The sequence below is a fragment of the Pelodiscus sinensis genome, chromosome 1 (genome assembly GCF_049634645.1).
Source record: "Pelodiscus sinensis isolate JC-2024 chromosome 1, ASM4963464v1, whole genome shotgun sequence".
NCBI lineage: Eukaryota > Metazoa > Chordata > Testudines > Trionychidae > Pelodiscus > Pelodiscus sinensis.
The window spans coordinates 60,475,127-60,492,421 of record NC_134711.1 but is presented as its reverse complement, the minus strand read 5'-3'; the positions used below and the strand labels follow the sequence as shown (position 1 = coordinate 60,492,421).

The 17,295-nt window shown below is 39.2% G+C and overlaps 1 protein-coding gene across 2 annotated transcripts in view; it reads right to left on the bottom strand.

Annotated features, from left to right (window-relative positions):
* Positions 1-721: 721 nt before the first annotated feature.
* Positions 722-17,295, bottom strand: part of SRGAP1 (SLIT-ROBO Rho GTPase activating protein 1) — a 219,985-nt gene continuing 203,411 nt past the window's right edge. For both annotated transcript variants that reach the window (XM_006130209.3, XM_075930928.1), the window contains 4 exons: positions 9,824-10,004; positions 8,558-8,692; positions 8,079-8,421; positions 722-3,944 (listed from right to left, as the gene is read on the bottom strand). In XM_006130209.3, the coding sequence (XP_006130271.2) occupies positions 3,567-3,944; positions 8,079-8,421; positions 8,558-8,692; positions 9,824-10,004 (1,037 nt within the window). In that variant the 3' untranslated portion in view covers positions 722-3,566. The remainder of the gene's footprint in view (positions 3,945-8,078; positions 8,422-8,557; positions 8,693-9,823; positions 10,005-17,295) is intronic.

Below are 17,295 nucleotides of genomic sequence, written 5' to 3'. Positions count from 1 at the left end.
CTGAGAACATTTCAGCCCTTATAGTTATTAATAGGAGAGTAATAAAATTATTCAAATTCTGGGTCAAATTCAACTCTAATGTAAGTGTGTTTGATGTTAATGTGAGTTATGCTGATGTTGGCCAGGTTGGAATATCCTCCTGCGTCTCATTCACAAGCAGCCAGAATAGTCATAAAGCTTATTTTTTTACAAAGAAAACAAGCGTAGATGCATGACGAAATGCACTGCCACTTGGGGACTGCAGAAGTTTGAATGTGCAGTTTGGCCTTTTGCACAGTGGGAGTTGAAAACATTGTGAAGGGATGAGGGCTTTGTGTTGCCCCACTGTATGCCTTTTGGTTGCTTTGTAGAGTACCAGCAGTGTGTCTGCAAGTAACTCCATCCAAAGGAGAGCTGTAGCAGTAAGTTTCAGGAAAAGGTAAAATGTAGAAGGATGTTCATGAAAGTAAGGTAGGCCTTCTTTGTGATGGCCCATGAAGGTGATCTTGTCATCTCATCTGAGTAAGATTTCCCCTGGAAAGGCCACTTTGAGGGGGGTGGAAAATGGAAACTGGGAAGACTAACAGGTTGATAAAACAGGAAACAAGTAGGGTGGGGTGGACCGCTCACTCTTCACTTCACATTACCAGGGAAAAAGATCATGTGGGTATACACACGCAAAAAAAAAAAAAAAAAAAAAAAGAGTACTGAGGATTGTACACCAATAGAGTACACAAATGCAGACAGAACTATCTTCTTTATTATAAAGATACACTAAGGGGAACAAACCTGAATGAATACTGAAGCCTGTGATGGTACATGCCAAAATGTACAGTACTATACATAAAAAAGTGCATTATCACAACAGAGTAACAGTACATTTTTCTTCCATAACTGTATTTTAAACTTTTTTTTTGTTTGAAAACGGAAGGAATGAGGCTGTACAAGAGCAGGGAAGAATGCAGTGAAAATGTGACAGTATACCACCAAGAGCAAACGCAATGGAAATGCAACAGTACAAGAGCAAGGCTAAAGCTCCTCTAAAATTTTTAAAGGCACTTTCACATGTACATACTACAGATGTACATTGACACAATTAGGTAACAGTCAACAAGCAGGAAGCTACCAGTACTGCAATTTATCAAACTGACAGTAAAGGACAATACTGATTTGATTAGGTGTGCAGGAGTTACCCTTTAGTATGGTTGTAGTTGTCAGTCTTTTCTGTTACATATCCACTTACTAAACTTTAAGTATCAATAATAACCATCAAACTACACATTTAACTTGTGTGAATGCTCTTAAGTGGATGCATTCACTAAATGCACTGTTTCTAATATTTTCTTCTGCTACACAATTTCTAATATAAGCATTATGGAGCCCAGTAGAGTTATTTTAAACATACAAAATTCCCTATGAAACTTAAGGATACAGGTACTCATCTCAATTATGTCACACTGGTAATAAACATAAAAACTGCATGTAAATTAGAGCTGGAATTCCAGTTTGTTCTATTGATTCTAATAGTTACAAAACTAATTGAAAATAACTTCCGATCCTGGACAGGTGAACATACCAATAGGGTAAAGCTAACCTTTAATGGGGACTAGCTTCAGGTCCTTGCTTTTGAGTTTAGGACTATAGGCAGCAGGCAAGAATTACACATAAATTTGACAAATTGTTACCCTGTTTATACAATTGTAGCCTCAGTGGATTAAACTGATTGATACCTAAGAGCCCACTGTAACTAAGAGTTTATATATGAGGCAGCTCCCAGACAGACAGATTCCTTGGATGTTTTGCAACCTTCCTTGATCTGCAAATATCAGCAACAATATGAATGGCCCTGACAGTCTTGCTATCAAATACAGATTATGGGATATTTGTCATGCCTAGGGATTGGAGTTCCTTATCAAGTGACTACAATTAATAAATCATAGTGGGAATAAATTCCCAAATGACAATAGGACATGGCTTCTGTGACTTTATACAGACTATACTACACTAATCAAAGTTTTGTACAAGATACTAACTCTTCCCTCTCCCCAGTTATGTTTCTGTATAGTGAGTGGTACAACTTACACCATTCCATAGGAAGAATGGTAAGATCCTAATGTAACAAAAAAGACAATTCTTATGTGAAGCCAGTTTTATTCCTATAGATAACCAGCAGCTGACTCTCTTTTCATGGCCATGGTATTTTAGGTAAGATACACAGGGTATTCTTCATAAATAGCTTGACTGCATGGCTGTGTAATTAAAACTTATTATAAATGATCTTATAGCTTGGGCAAGTAATAGCGGTAATTTATCTCAGAAATAATGTTATGGCTTAGTGTTCAAATGCAAAACAGCTGTAAAATTAATTCACATGTAACAAATTTTAATAATGGAGCACTAAGCACAGTTGAGAAAATCTTCACTCACACACAGACAGGAGAAATGTACAGACAATTTAAAAAGAAAATTGGTTCTGGCAAATTTTATTTAGGTTTAATCTAGACAGTAGAAAATGACATTTCTGGGCCAACAACCTCCTGTGTAATTGGGAGAAGTTATTCCAGAACTTTGGGGAAGAAAATATCTCAGTTAAGTAAGTAGCCTAGAGAAACCATGCACATTGTTTGCTCTGTGAAGGATCACTAGTGAGGATACAGCAGCTTTGAAACTATAAGTTATCACAGCTCAAATTGTTTGACTAAGATACTGAGGCATAATATTCAAGGAATGTTTTGTTTACTTATTGTTCAATTGCTACTTTAAATCTTTTATTACATACAGAAAGACCCACCCACCTTTATAACTACAGATACTTGGTTCACTGAATAGTAAACTTTAAATTAATTTAGTGCTTGTAAAAGGTGTCTGACCGTCCAGGTGACTGAAATTCTAGTTTCAAAAGAAAGGTACAGCACCAGTGGCAGCATTAGAAACAACTTATCATCCTGGAAATACACTCTTAAGTCTGACCTGGAGTGAAGTCAGAGAGTATTTCTCTCCATTCTTATTCCAGCACTTGACCTCCAATAAAACAACCAAAAAATGCTAAATGTTAGTGCCAATTTTAAAAATATTTTTAAAATGTACATGGACTGAGATTACACACAGACTTCACACAGGCCATTAACAAATCCCTCAGATGCTAACTTTCAGCTCTTACTAACCAGACTGCTAAGGCCTAGTGGTCAAGGGTTCCATATCCACTTACGAATTTATTCAAGTTACTTTTGTACAGGACCCCTTATTAAGCTACAGTAAGACTATGAAGTATTGTACAAAGTGGGAAGCCATTTCTGATCTGTTCCTTTTATTATAAATGGTGCAGCATTAAGTTTTCAAGTAAGTCTGTTTTTGTTTTAAAATGACACACAATTGTCCAGTTATTTTTTAAAAAATTGAAACAATACAAAATACAAATGCCCATGTTAATGATACTGGTTCAGACATTTTACATTCAAAAACACTGAAAAACAAAACATCTCCAGTTATAAACATGAACAAACAATGCTATGGAACCCTGACTTCTATGGGTAATCCATGCCTGTCTGTAACATGCTCCACTCTTATCTCCAGGGTTACTTAGCTTTTTACATTGTGCAAGATTTGTCTGTTGGACCTTGGGAAGGAGCAGAAGGTCCTATAGTAGGATTTGTTTTTGGAAGAACAATGGGTTTTGGCCTCAGAGCAGGGGGTTTTAGCTGCACTCCCATTCTGGGGGCCACCGTGGGCTTAAAAGTACTCATGGTATCACTGGAAGAACTAGTGCTACGTCGAATCTGAGGCTCAGTGCTCCTTAACACTACGCTATGGAGAGGGCTTAGTGATTCTGTGGAGGTGGCAAATGTGGGTGAGTTTTTCATTTGTTCTAATGTATCCAACACCACATCAGGGGTGTGCTTTGCAGAGCTCTGCCGTTCCAGCTCACGGAGTTCATTCAGAGCTGTGTTCATTGTTTCTTCAATATCCTGGTCAAAAGACAGACAGAGCAGCAAGTCATTAAATACTGAATGCAAAGGGTAGTTAGAGGGAAAAGTGTAAAGAATTCAGTAATAAACCATTCATTCATTTCTAACAAATATTATCAAGTGTTAAAATGTCCATTTAGCGCTGAGGAAGAGCTCTGTGTAAGCTCGAAACCTTCTTTTTAACCAACAGAAGTTGGTCCAATAAATGATGATATCTCACTCATCTTGTCGCTCTATTATTGTGAGACCAACATGGTTACAATAACACTCCTTGCCTTTGGACTAGGGCTGCTAATAGCAGTTTACTTATGCTCTTAATTAAAAAAAAAAGATTTTAAAATAATTGTGATTAGTTGCAGTTTTAATTGCATTGTTAAAGAGTAGCCTACCAGTTGAAATTTATTAAATATTTTGGATGTTTTTCTACATTTTCAAATGGACTGATTTCAACTACAAAACAGACTACAAATTAACCAGGCCCACTTTCTTTTTTATTACAAATATATGCACTGTTAAATGATAAACAAAAGAAACAGTATTTTTCAGTTCACTACATGCAGGTATTGTAGTGTAATCTCTTTATTGTGGAAATACAATTTACAAATGTAGGTGGGTTTTTTTAACGTAACTACATTAAACCCAAAACAATCTAAAACTTTGGAGCCTTCAAGTCCACTCAGTTCTACTTCTGCTAAATGCTAAGAAAAACAAGGTGGTTCACATTTATGGGAGATAATGCTGCCTGCTTCTTATTTACAATGTCACCTGAAAGTGAGAACAGATGCTCGCAGGGCACTTTTATGCACCAGATATGCTGGAGATGCATTAATTAAATTTGTGACTGAACTCCTTGGAGGAGAATTGTGTCTCTCGGGCTCTGTGTCTTACCTGCATTCTGCCATGTAGTTCTTGTTATATATCATGTCTTAGATGATGACCCAGCACATGTTTTTAATTTTAAGAACACATTCATGGCAGTTTTAAGAAAACACAAAGAAGGTACCAATGTAAGATTTCTAGAGAGAGATACAGCACTTGACCCAAGGTTTAAGAATCTGAAGTGCCTTCCAAATCTGAGAGGGATGAGGTGTGACGCATGCTTTCAGAAGCCTGAGAAGAGCAACGCTCCAATGTGGAAATTACAGAAACTGAACAAGGGCTGAGAAGATGCAAGGATCACAGGGAAGTAGCCCAGGGAATATTGAGGGTAATGAAGGCGGGCAAATAAGACTGCCACCAGAGGGTCCCTGGGTCAGGACCCAGTGTAGTGGGAAGGTCTGAGTGTCCCTCTTTCCCCTTGCACTGCACCCAGCCACGCTGAAGCATGAACTATAAACTGCAGCTTGCCCCTAAGGCAAGGGGCTAGATTTCAGGGCTACCGTTGGCCACAGTGGCAAGTGGAGGACTGGGGGGTGCTGATACCTCTGGAAGGGGGTGAGAATGGACTCTGCAGTCCAGGGAGCAATGTGGGGCCAAGGAGACACATTAGAGAACAGAATGGCGATGGGCAAACTGCTGTCCAGAAGACAGCACCATGTGGTGAGTCAACCCTGTTATACACAGGTCAACATTCAGTTAGGCCATTAAAAACATACTCTGCTGATATATTACTATTAAGAGAACAAATATTTGATTGATTTGCAATGTTTAAATAAATGTGAAGCCTAAGAGCCCTTGTGCTATTCCCTCTTATCCCAAAATATTCAGGAACAATACTTCAACACAAGGACTTTCTGTATTGAATGTAAAACTAAAGTTGCAGTAAGTTGAGTTTTTCAAAGCCATCTAAGGCTTTTATTTGGGCCATCCAATCCGGCTTTGAAAATCTGGCCTATAACACTTTCTTAAAAAATAAAGATGCAATTAAAGAGAAGTGGCAAAAAAACTGTGCCATTGGTAACTTTCAGTTAGAAAGTTAGGCAGAGAGAGAAGCTGGTGCTTAGTATTAAGAATTAAGGACATCTTGAAAGATAATGGCCACTTTTCCACAGAGATACCATTTCAGCTTTTAAAAAAGTTTGTGGCAGTGAGCTCTGCTTGCTTATGTCAGTTGCATAGCGACTGCACTTGTATTCCCACTCTAGGCTTTTGCTCCCAACAACTATCTCACTTGGGTGAGATCTGCATGTCTTGCTCCCTCCTGAGTGTGGGATCTTTAAAATTGCACAATTCCTGCCTATGCTGTGATATCCCTAGCAAACCAGAATGCCTAAAAAGGCCAGTCCTTGCATTTTGCCTTCTCTCTGAGGGTTATGTAATTGCCAGTGACAAGCTACCACATAGCAGTTTCTAAGTAAAGATATATATTTTGAAGATAAAAGGATTACAGAGAAAACATATAAAAGATAAAAGTTCCTATAAGCAGGCAAAAAGTCGAGGGGCCCTAGCAAATGAAGTCCTTCCAACCTTTCTATAAGGACTAGGGCCCCTTGGACAGAAGGTCCTGTTAATTTGCTGGATCAGGCCCTATACCAGTTTAACCTATTTATCCAAAAGTCCTTTCTTTGTTAGTCTCTGGATAATCTAGTATATGAGCCTCCCTAGGAATTGGTTCTTCTCTAGGAGGTTATAACTTGACTAAGGCAAATCACCATCCACTGTGTTTAATTCCTGGAGGACTTGCAGTAGCCCTCCCTCATGAAGTAGAACACAGTCAAACCATTAATTTTAAACAATGAACCCTAACAATACCACATGAAGTTGCAATAGCTGTCACATCCCGCCTCCCTCTGCCCTCCCAAGAGGTTACATACAATCCAAGCTCACACGAATACGGAAACTTAATATAATCAGTTCTTTGGATGGTATTGCAGAAAATTGCCAGCTCTGTTATGGCTCATCCATTCAACACATGATTTCTCAAAGAAGAATGAGACATGGTTAGAAGTTATCGTACAAAATACTGTTTATTGAGATTATTTATGAAACTACTTCCATGTTTTGCACATTTGGATTTATTCTTAAAATACATCTGCTAAAAGGACATGCCAAGATTGGTTTAGAGGTTAATTTTTCAGTGTTAGTGAAGAACAAATGTGTTAAATAAGAAACATATCAGGTGTTTTCTGCTTGCTCACATCAGCATTTATATGGGTTATTCTAAGTTTAAATTTTGTCACTGTCAAGAAGTTGGTCTAGAAGTGAACAAATTGAATTAAAGCTATGTATAGCTGCTGGGCAATAAATAAGAGCTCAACTTAATATTTAAAAGGTTAGAAACTGTTAGACATCAATTTTCATTGCTCTTTCAGAGTTATTACAATCACTTAGATTCTCTTTTCCTTCTTCAAGAAGCAGAGACTTTGGAAACAAAAGTTACATGAAATTTTGAAACGTCAGTGCAGGGTCATTTTGAATGCTTCTGTAATCAGATGGTAATTTGAGAATGTTGAGTGTTTACATAATGACCACATTTTAACTAAATGAACTTTGAGTAGGACAGAAGTATTTCTTAGTCCAATATATATGTATTACCGAGTGAGCACACTTCAATAGCACAAAATTAATAACTTACTTCTTGGTGCCTCTCACCTGTACAGTGCTGAGAAATGACTAGCCAACTTTCCTGCATATACACTGATGGCACAGTCCATTACTTATTCCAATTTATTTGCACTTTTACCTAGCATGTTCCATAGGCATAAGCACAAGAATTAAAAATCTCTATATTTACACAAAAAGTATTTTTAAAATCTCTGAAATGCAAATTCTTATGTTCCAAATGACTAAGGACATTAATAGCCAACTGGAGCACAGATTTGCACACTGTAAGATTTAGAAATCATACAGCAACTATGAATGCAAAACCCACTTCCACCAGAGCACTGGGATTTATATAATTTGAGAAACAGTAATTGTACATTATCCCTACGTGCTGAGCAGCACAGAATTTCATTTCAGTACAACTGAAAATTATTTCACTGAAATGCTGTTGCAACTTTTATTTTCCCTGGCTCTCTTTTCACCTGCAATCCTTTAACTCATCTGTCCTAGGCTTCCATGTTAGAAAGTTAAGTGGGAAACACTTCTAATACAGCTTTTCAACAAAAAATTAAACTCTCTGTTGTGAAGACAAATGTTCATTTACATCTAATGTGACCATGTTGCTCACCAAGGCAAAGAAAAGAGACTAACCTGAGCTATCGACTCTGGGTCCAGTGGCTTGTGGTCATTGAAACTTGGGTATTGACCAGATGATGTAGATCTTCTAATAGGAGGACTATCAATCTTCTTTAGTGAATCATGCCTACTAATGTTGGTGAGGCTGCCATGCCCCGGTCTACGTCGCCTTTCGGGGCTGTCTGTTTTGAGGTTGCGATTTTGCAGAAGGGCTCGAGGACTGCAATGACTTGACATGTTGGGGGAACCAAGCTCCGCTGATGAGTTGGTGAGTGCATGCGGTGTGTGTACTGGGCAATGGCCATCACTGGTCCTGCCTGGGCGCCTTGGAGGAGGTGGTTCTGATCTCTTTCTTTGCCTACACAAATGTAGAAATCATAGGACAAGTTAGCATTGTTAGCAAGGTGTGTGTGTGAAGCAATCCTGCCACTGCATGCACTCAGAAACAATCCAGCAGCTGCAAGGCAACACAGAAATGTTGCTGTTAATCTTACCTTCCTAAATATATGTCAGAATGACGATCAGTTGGGGAGTTCATGTCCTTGGATGAGGACTTGTCCTCAGTTATTGGCCCACTGCTGGCTTCACTGTCTGCTTTTTGGCTCAGTGTATCTGAGAAGTTATCATCCCTGAAAGGAAGATATAGATGGAAAAGTCACTTTCTAGGAAGTGAGATATGTAGGACAGCAGGAATCATGTCTTTCTATTTTTGTCCTCTTACAGAATTAAAACTAGATAAACAATTGTGTCTCCAGCTGCTGTGCTCTCATTGATGACCTATTTGTTGACTTCACTCATGTCACCACTGAAAATTTAGATTGTGATATTTTGGGAACAGGGACTTTGTTGGCTTTCAAGTGCCAAATGCATCTCAGAGTACCATTAAAAACAAAGTCAGTGGTGTACTTGTCGAGCCTGTTACTCAGAAGTTTATCGTCAGGGATGTAAAATCCTGGTAAAAAGTTAACCAGTTAAATATCGTGATCTCATGGCAGGGGGCTCATCCAGTCCGGCCAGGTAAGCACATCCTGGTAAGGTGTATGTTTACCAGGTAACCAGTTAACTGGTTAACCTTTTACATCCCTATTATTAGTAACAGCTGCTACAACAAAGGGTGTGTCTAGACTACTGAGTTTTGTCGACAAAAGTGGACTTTTGTCGACAAAACTATACCTGCGTCTACACTATCGCTGAGTTCTGTCGACATAACGTTGACAGAACTCAGCAGTTTTGTTGACGCTGGTAAACCTCATTTTAAGAGGCATAACGCCTTTTGTCGACAGAGTTCTTTCGACAGAAGGTGTTATTGCCTGTAGAGTTGCGTCTAGACTACAGGGTTTTGTCGACAAAGCAGCTTGCTTTGTCGACAGAACTGAATGTGTCTAGACACTCTATGTCGGCAGAAGTTTTGTCGACAGTATCTGTCGACAAAACTTCTGTCGACAAAACCCTGTAGTCTAGACGTACCCTATGAGAGCACTAAAAGACATACTGTACTGGGATCACTTTTGTCAATGATGTAGCTGAGTTGGCCTATCAATGTTCAGTAATTCTGTGGTGTTGCTTCATAGGCATTTACTTCAGGGAAATATAACAAATGAAAGATGGTACAGTATGGCTCACTTTGAAGGCAAAATGTCCCAGGTGTTTATGAGCCTTCAAAGTACTCCGAAATTCGGGAGGTACCCTGATAGATGAACAAGCTTCTTCACAACAAGGAGCTATTATTCTGGTATGTTATACAACTAGATATTGCTTACATATCCTGCACCACTATATATTGGTGAGGTACTAGGCCATCAATTCCATTATGTCTTCCTTCCCACCAGTCGTCGGATGCTCGATGATACAAAAGCAAGGAGGCTCCTTTTTTGAAGGAGAGTTCTCGTGCAGATCTTCCAATGTAGTCAAACTTGGCTATAGCTTCTATAGGCTCACATTCTAGGGAGGGAAAAGAAGCTCTCAGACTCCAGCATAGATTTATCTATTTAAGTTTTATAAAATGTAACCCCCTCCACACTCATATACAAACAAAGCTGACAAAAGTGAGATATTGAAGCAAAATATACTTTAGGCAGTGGTAACATCTGTGTACCCCAAGTATGAAGCAACTGGGCTGCTTTTAAGGCCTCCAGAAAAAGAACATGAGAAAGAACAGGACGCTCAATGCTAAATGTTTGAAAGTGGGCAGAGCCCTTGCCTCTAAATGCAAAAAGCTACTTTATTTATGTTGTGATTTTTTTTGAGGGCGGGGGGTGGGGGAGTAGATACAGTCAATAAAAAAACCCAAACCAAACCTTAGGGAACCTGATAAACAAGTCAAAGAGATATGCAACAATAAACAGGATCTCTTGTACAGGCAGCAGTGAAAAAGGAATGGCTAGATGGGGGTTTCTTCAGCAAGGACAGGCACGAGTAGAGTGTATGGGGCATAGGAGGTTACAGATGGCAATGTCTGTTCCAAGCTATGTCTACACTACAACCCTCTTTCGAAAGAGGGATGTAAATTAGACAGATCAAAATTGCAAATGAAGCAGAGAATTGAATTTCCTGTGCTTCATTTGCATAATGGAGGCTGAACTTTCTTTCGAAAACGGGTATTTCAAAAGTGAAACCGCCATCTAGATGAGGTTCTTTCGAAGAAAAAAAACCCTTTTCGAAAGATCCTGTACTCCTCAAAAAATGAGGTTTACACGATCTTTGAAAAAGGGTTCTTTTTCCTCGAAAGAACTGTGTCTAGACGGCAGTTTCACTTTCGAAATACCCGTTTCTGAAAGAATGCGCAGCTGCCATTATGCAAATGAAGCTCGGAAAATTCAAATCCCGGCTTCATTTGCAATTTCAATCTTATTTACATCCCTTTTTCGAAAGAGGGATGTAGTTTAGACATGCCCCTAGTGATCATTGACTGCTGGGATGGATTCTGTGAGCATTCAGGCATAAGTTAAAAAAGTTATGTCTGGCCCCTGTAGAAAGTGTGTGTAAAGGTGGCATAAAGCTTCTCCCTTCACAAGAACGACAAGAATAGATTTAAAAAACATTATCTTTATAGAGATAATGTTAAAGATGAACATGAGAATGAAATCCTCTTCCCCCACCTCCTGCTATATCAAAGTTCATACTATAAGTAGATATGCTGCTGCTAACACCAGCGGAGTCCCACTGACATCAGTGGGCCTCTGGAAGCCTCAAAAGTCCCTTGGTACCATATCTATTTGCAGAATTTGGGCCAGTGAGAGGAGTAATGCTTTAACTGATGTCTTTGGAGCTACTACTTGTCAGCTGGACCTTGATGGAACGGGTATGAATTCATTGTATGATTTTGGCAATGTCTAGTTTGTTCTAAAAGTTATGAAAAACAAATGCCTGCAAAATGTCAGTTTTCAAATTTTACATTTTGTTTGCTTTGAGTAGCTCAAAAATAAATCCATCCAAAATGAAAATATCTTATATAATCAAAACTTAGAAAGAAGTTAAGGGCTACACTGATTACTGTTGTATGAAGATTTAGTTTTGTGTCAATTTAGATTGCTTAGTTATAATCACCTGAAGAAACTGGTTTATAATGAAGATTCCTACCCCTTTATTATGGCTGGAATGTCTTTTTAAAATTAACTTCCATCTTGCAATGTGGAAATATAATATTTTTGCCCTATTAAGGTTACAGTTAGTCAGCTATTTCCTAATGACTTGTCTAGCGTACAGAGGACTGTCCTGTAGTTTGCTATCTTTAGGCAATCAGATTAACAACTTGCAATAGTTCTCATTTATTTAGGTTATCAACACCAGTGAACATTGATGAATTTCAGAGAGGCTTACACACAAGTAGGTGAGGCAAAGGCAGTACAATGTCAGTAAAATTTAGTATTACAATTGCAAAGTAATGCAAGCTGGTAAGAATCCCTTCACAACTGAAAAAATTGGGACTGTATAGTTTTAAGAGGAGACATGATAAAGATATACAAAGTAATAATTAGTTATGAGAAAGAAAATCAAGCACTTCTGTTTTTCTGCATCATAACACAAGGAGCTAGTCAATGAAACTGAAAGGCAACAATTTAACAGCAGAAAGGAGTTATTATTTTTAGACACATCACAAAGTTAGCCTTTGGAACTCACTGTAAAAAGAAATTCCTCACATCATAAAAATTGTAGGGTTGGACCAATAATGCAGCAGGATTAAGTACAGATAGACGAGATGTTTGTATAATAAACACATGCTGTTGCATTGCATAATATTACATAAAGGATGGTGTGAGGTATAAACTCCTATACTTCAGGGCACAAGCTGATGACTGACTGACTGATGGGGAGTAAGAAGAAACTTCACCATATGCAGATTATTCCATAATTGCATATTCAGGGGGTTTCCTTTCAGCTTCTTCTGAAGCATCTGGTATTAGACATTCTGAGGCAGGATATGGAACCATTGAGTTGATCAAATAATGGCAGTTCCTTTCTGGGTGAGCCATACTACAATTAAAAGCTCATTGGACTGTTTGATATTAAAGACTAGAGCAGGGCTACTCAACACACAGCCCATGGGCCACATGCGGCTCGCAGGTGGAAGCCGAAACAAAAAAGTAGTCAATATAATGGTCTTCTGGTGGTATGTGCTTTAGTAGTTAAATCCTGGATTGTTATTGCTCATTAAAAGTGCTGTCATATGGGTGGAAATCGGGTAACTATTGCATTTTATTAATATCAGCATAACTGACTTAAATGGGGCCTGTGTGTTGTATAGTCTTGCCTCAATCTTTGTGTTCATGCCCATCAGTGTGAAAAGCTATTTGCATATATATTTGCATGTATATGCAACCATACTTAAGTTGCAGCCGTCAGCATGTGCTGACTGTATCATTGTGGCCTCCCGGGCTTCCAAAGTTGAGTAGCCCTGGACTAGGGTATACAGGATTCGATTCTTTTCACTTACTATCCAGCAAATCAGAACTCCGCAAGTATGTAAGCCTTGTGTGAAAAAGGCTAATGAAGCATGGGAAGATTCAACATTCCATAACTAACGTGCTTCCTCAAACATCTAAGGAAGTTGCTGCACTGGGAATAAGCTGTTTGAACAGTTAGGCTACGTCTACATTGGCCCCTTCTCCGGAAGAGGCATGTTAATTTCCAACTTCAGAATAGGGAAATCCGCAGGGGATTTAAATATCCCTCGCGGGATTTAAATAAACATGGCCGCTGCTTTTTTTCCGGCTTGGGGAAAAGCCGGAAAAAAGCGTCTAGACTGGCGCGATCCTCCGGAATAAAGTAGGAATAAGAGAAGTAGGAATAAGAGATCCTCCGGAAAAGGGCTTTATTCCGGAGGATCGCGCCAGTCTAGACGCTTTTTTCCGGCTTTTCCCCAAGCCGGAAAAAAAGCGGCGGCCATGTTTATTTAAATCCCGCGGGGGATATTTAAATCCCCCGCGGATTTCCCTATTCTGAAGTTGGAAATTAACATGCCTCTTCCGGAGAAGGGGCCAATGTAGACGTAGCCTCTATGTATGGACAGTGAGGGTATGTCTACACTACAGGACAAAGTCGAATTAAGATATGCAACTTCAGCTATGTTAATTGAATAGCAGAAGTAAAAGTAGCTTAACTCGACTTTTGGCGCTGTCTACACTGTAGGAAGTCTAAGAAAGAACACTCTCCCTTTGACTTTCCCTTAGTCCTCGTGAAAGCAGGGTTACCGGCATCAATCGCAGTGCCCCTCTCACTATGAATGAGCTTTCTTGACTAGACCCACTAATTTGAACCCTGGAAGATGGATAGCAGCAGCTTCAATTTTCCTCTAGTGTAGACATACCCTGAGTGAAACATCTGAGACCTGCTATTTATGTGTTCCTCTATAACATACCCTCTGACTTCCTCTAAGAACAAGGTAGTGTATAGATGACATAGTTGTTTTTCATGTCATTCTTGTATTAAGCTCATGTGTATTGTTCTTTTATTCCATTAGGAACTTTCATAACTAAAATGTGCCCTTCCCTTGGACAACACATTTGTGCAGCAGACAGTTCTCAGGTTTAATTTTTCAAATACTGAATCACCTGTTAACAGGTAGAATGTTGACAATCTCAAAATACCCTGACAGTTCCGTCTGGACATAAAAAACCCACAAAAGATTTATACTGTCAAGGTGGAGAGCTGGTGGGAGCAATTTCACAACTAAAGGGAATAGAGCTAATCAACAGTTAAAAATCTATGACTTGTAACTGAAATTATGCATGATACTGAGCCATGAAATATCTAATAGTAAAATTAAGATAGCTCATAAGGAAATATAATTGTACTGCTCTCTTCTATACCTAAAGGCATTTGCTAACTATGGCAAGGAAAACATGACAACATCTGAAATATCACTAGCTAGGATCCCTACGGATTCAAAGACAGAGCAGGAGAAAAATAGGACAAACTGAAGAACTGTGGGAAGAGCTCTAGGGATTCTAATTTCAGTTTTGTACTTATGACCTCAAATTTTGCTAATATTATTACTGCCATTCAGTGACACATTATGGTGCCTCACACTTAAAAAATCACTGGTTAGACTGTAAATAGCTCTGTACAGTCCATTAGATGGTAAGGGGAAAGATGTAAGAAACATAAGGCTAGTTTCTTAGAGCCTGCACAGATATAAAATTTTGTATCCATATCTGCACCTGTATCCAGAAAAATGAACTGTGGATATCCGCATCCACTGATGCAGATATAAAGCAGATATTCTCAGATTTGCAGGGTTCAAGATAAAAAAGTTGTATCTACAGGGCTCGCCAGCCGCACAGTTCAGCGTGCTGTGCCAGCTTGTAATCTACTCACCACAGGCCAGTAGATTACACAGGGCTCGACATTTAGTGTATCTATATCTGCAAAAATGAGACATGGATATCTGCATGTATCTCCACAGATGTCTGCAGATATAAAGTGGATATCCACAGATTTGTAGGGCTCTATAGTTGTTATTTCTATACTCGCACTTAAAGAGCCAACTACAACATTAGTCTTACCCTAATAGTGGTGGCAGGGGCTATGCCATCCCACCACACTAGGGTTGCCAACTTTCTAATATTTAAAAACTCTAGACACTCCAGTAGAAGTGCGGGAATCCCCCTCCCATTCTGTTTCTTCACTCTCCCAGGGTATGTCTACACTACCCTCCTAGTGCGAACTAGGAGGGTAATGTAGGCATACCGCACTTGCAAATGAAGCCCGGGATTTGAATTTCCCGGGCTTCATTTGCATAAGCGGGGAGCCGCCATTTTTAAAACCCCGCTGGTTCGAACCCCGTGCAGCGCGGCTACACGGGGCACGAACAAGGTAGTTCGAACTAGGCTTCCTAGTTCAAACTACCGTTACTCCTCATTTTATACCGTTACTCCTCATTTCATACCGTTACTCCTCATTTCACCAGCGGGGTTTTAAAAATGGTGGCTCCCCGCTTATGCAAATGAAGCCCGGGAAATTCAAATCCCGGGCTTCATTTGCAAGTGCGGTATGCCTACATTACCCCACTAGTTCGAACTAGCGGGGTAGTGTAGACATACCCCCAGTCAGGAGGGACTCAACCTGAGAGCTAGAGCTGCAGCCAATTGACATAGTTAGGAGGAGGTTCCAGCTGAGTAGTGGCTAGCCTGGATGATGATCCAGCACATTCCCCAGCTACAACAACTGGTCCCCAGATCTAACTGGACATGGTCAGGTTCCCTTTTTTACTGAACTTTCTAGTAAAAAACCAGGCACCTTGCTACTCTACACCCCACAGCAAGTGGAGTTGAGCCAGCAGAACAAGAATATCCACTGTACCACTGGGTACATCAGAGCAGTCTGTGGTCCCCCCCAGATCTCCCCTATGCATGGTTTCTGTCTTAAGCAAAAGACATCCTGACCCTTATGTCCTCTTCTACACCTTATCAAAGGTCTGTGGCTTTACAGCAACAATCTATGCTCAAGTTCTTTGGCAGTTCTCTGGAAAATAACAAAGGGAAACAAGGCTGTGAATTACTGTTACAGCTGAACTTGGAAAAATTGATCATAGTGTGAATTATTGCAGAATAGTCAAATTTGCAAAGTTGGCTAATCAGAGACAAAGCAGCACCAACCCTCAACCTCATTTGTCCATTAATGCCCCATCCATGTAAGAACTACCTTCTAGATTTATAAATGTAAAGCATAAGGTATCAATGAACAGCATTAAAATGTTAACATTTTTTGTTTGTGATTTACATCTGGAATTGCCCATGTGTCTGAGACTTCCTCAGGAAATTCTCTTATTTCCTTCGGAAACAGATCTAGACTACTTTTTTATAAAGTCACTGTGACTACTCACATGTTCACAGTTAAGGATGTATGTAACTTTTTTATACTTCATCACTGTCTGCTCCAAACCTCCAAAGGCTAGAGGACAAGCTAATTTTAGCCCTGCATTTTTATATATATTTGCCTTAAAATTAAAAAAAATATATTTTAGCTTTGTAATTCCAGAAACGAACTTTACTTTCCCCGACAGTTGCTCAGCCTTGTCATTCTATACAGCTGACTCCTTGTAGGCATGGAGAGACTTCTTTGTAATTTAACCTTTATACAGCATGAACTTCTTAATAGTAAAAATAATCAAAACAGAAAAATAAATCCTTGTGCTTTTGATTATTGTACACTTCAGTTACCCAATATTGTTACGGGACTAGAGGATTTGAGAGAGAAAACACTTCAGTATAAAACTAACAAGATTTACAACATAATAAATATTAATATGTATAGAGCAGGCTCCATCCAGCTCCTAACAAAGGGAAATGAAAAGTATAATATGTCCAATCAGTAGGAGCAAGCACAGTTCAACATTGCCTTACTGTTCTACACTTATATATCAGGGTCTTCCTGTGACAAACTAGTAACCAATACATCTACTGAATTAAAAACATTTCCTTTAGTAGGATGCTTTTCCGCTCCCTCAAAAAGGTGAATTTTATGAGCCTTGTGATGCAAGATTGAAGTTGTAAAATAATTACTAATCACAACATATGGTATTGCGAAGACTTAATTCAAGGGATAAATACAAGAATGTGTGCGCAAAAAGACCATGAAGGCATCAGTTCGATGAAAATATCCATTCTTTGTTATAAAAAAACAACTTATCAAAACGTAAACCTTCATTAATGGGAAAAACTTGATTAAAGTTAGCTAGTTAAGTGGAGGCTTCATGCACTGGTCTAAGCACACCAATTATGCTTTCATCAGC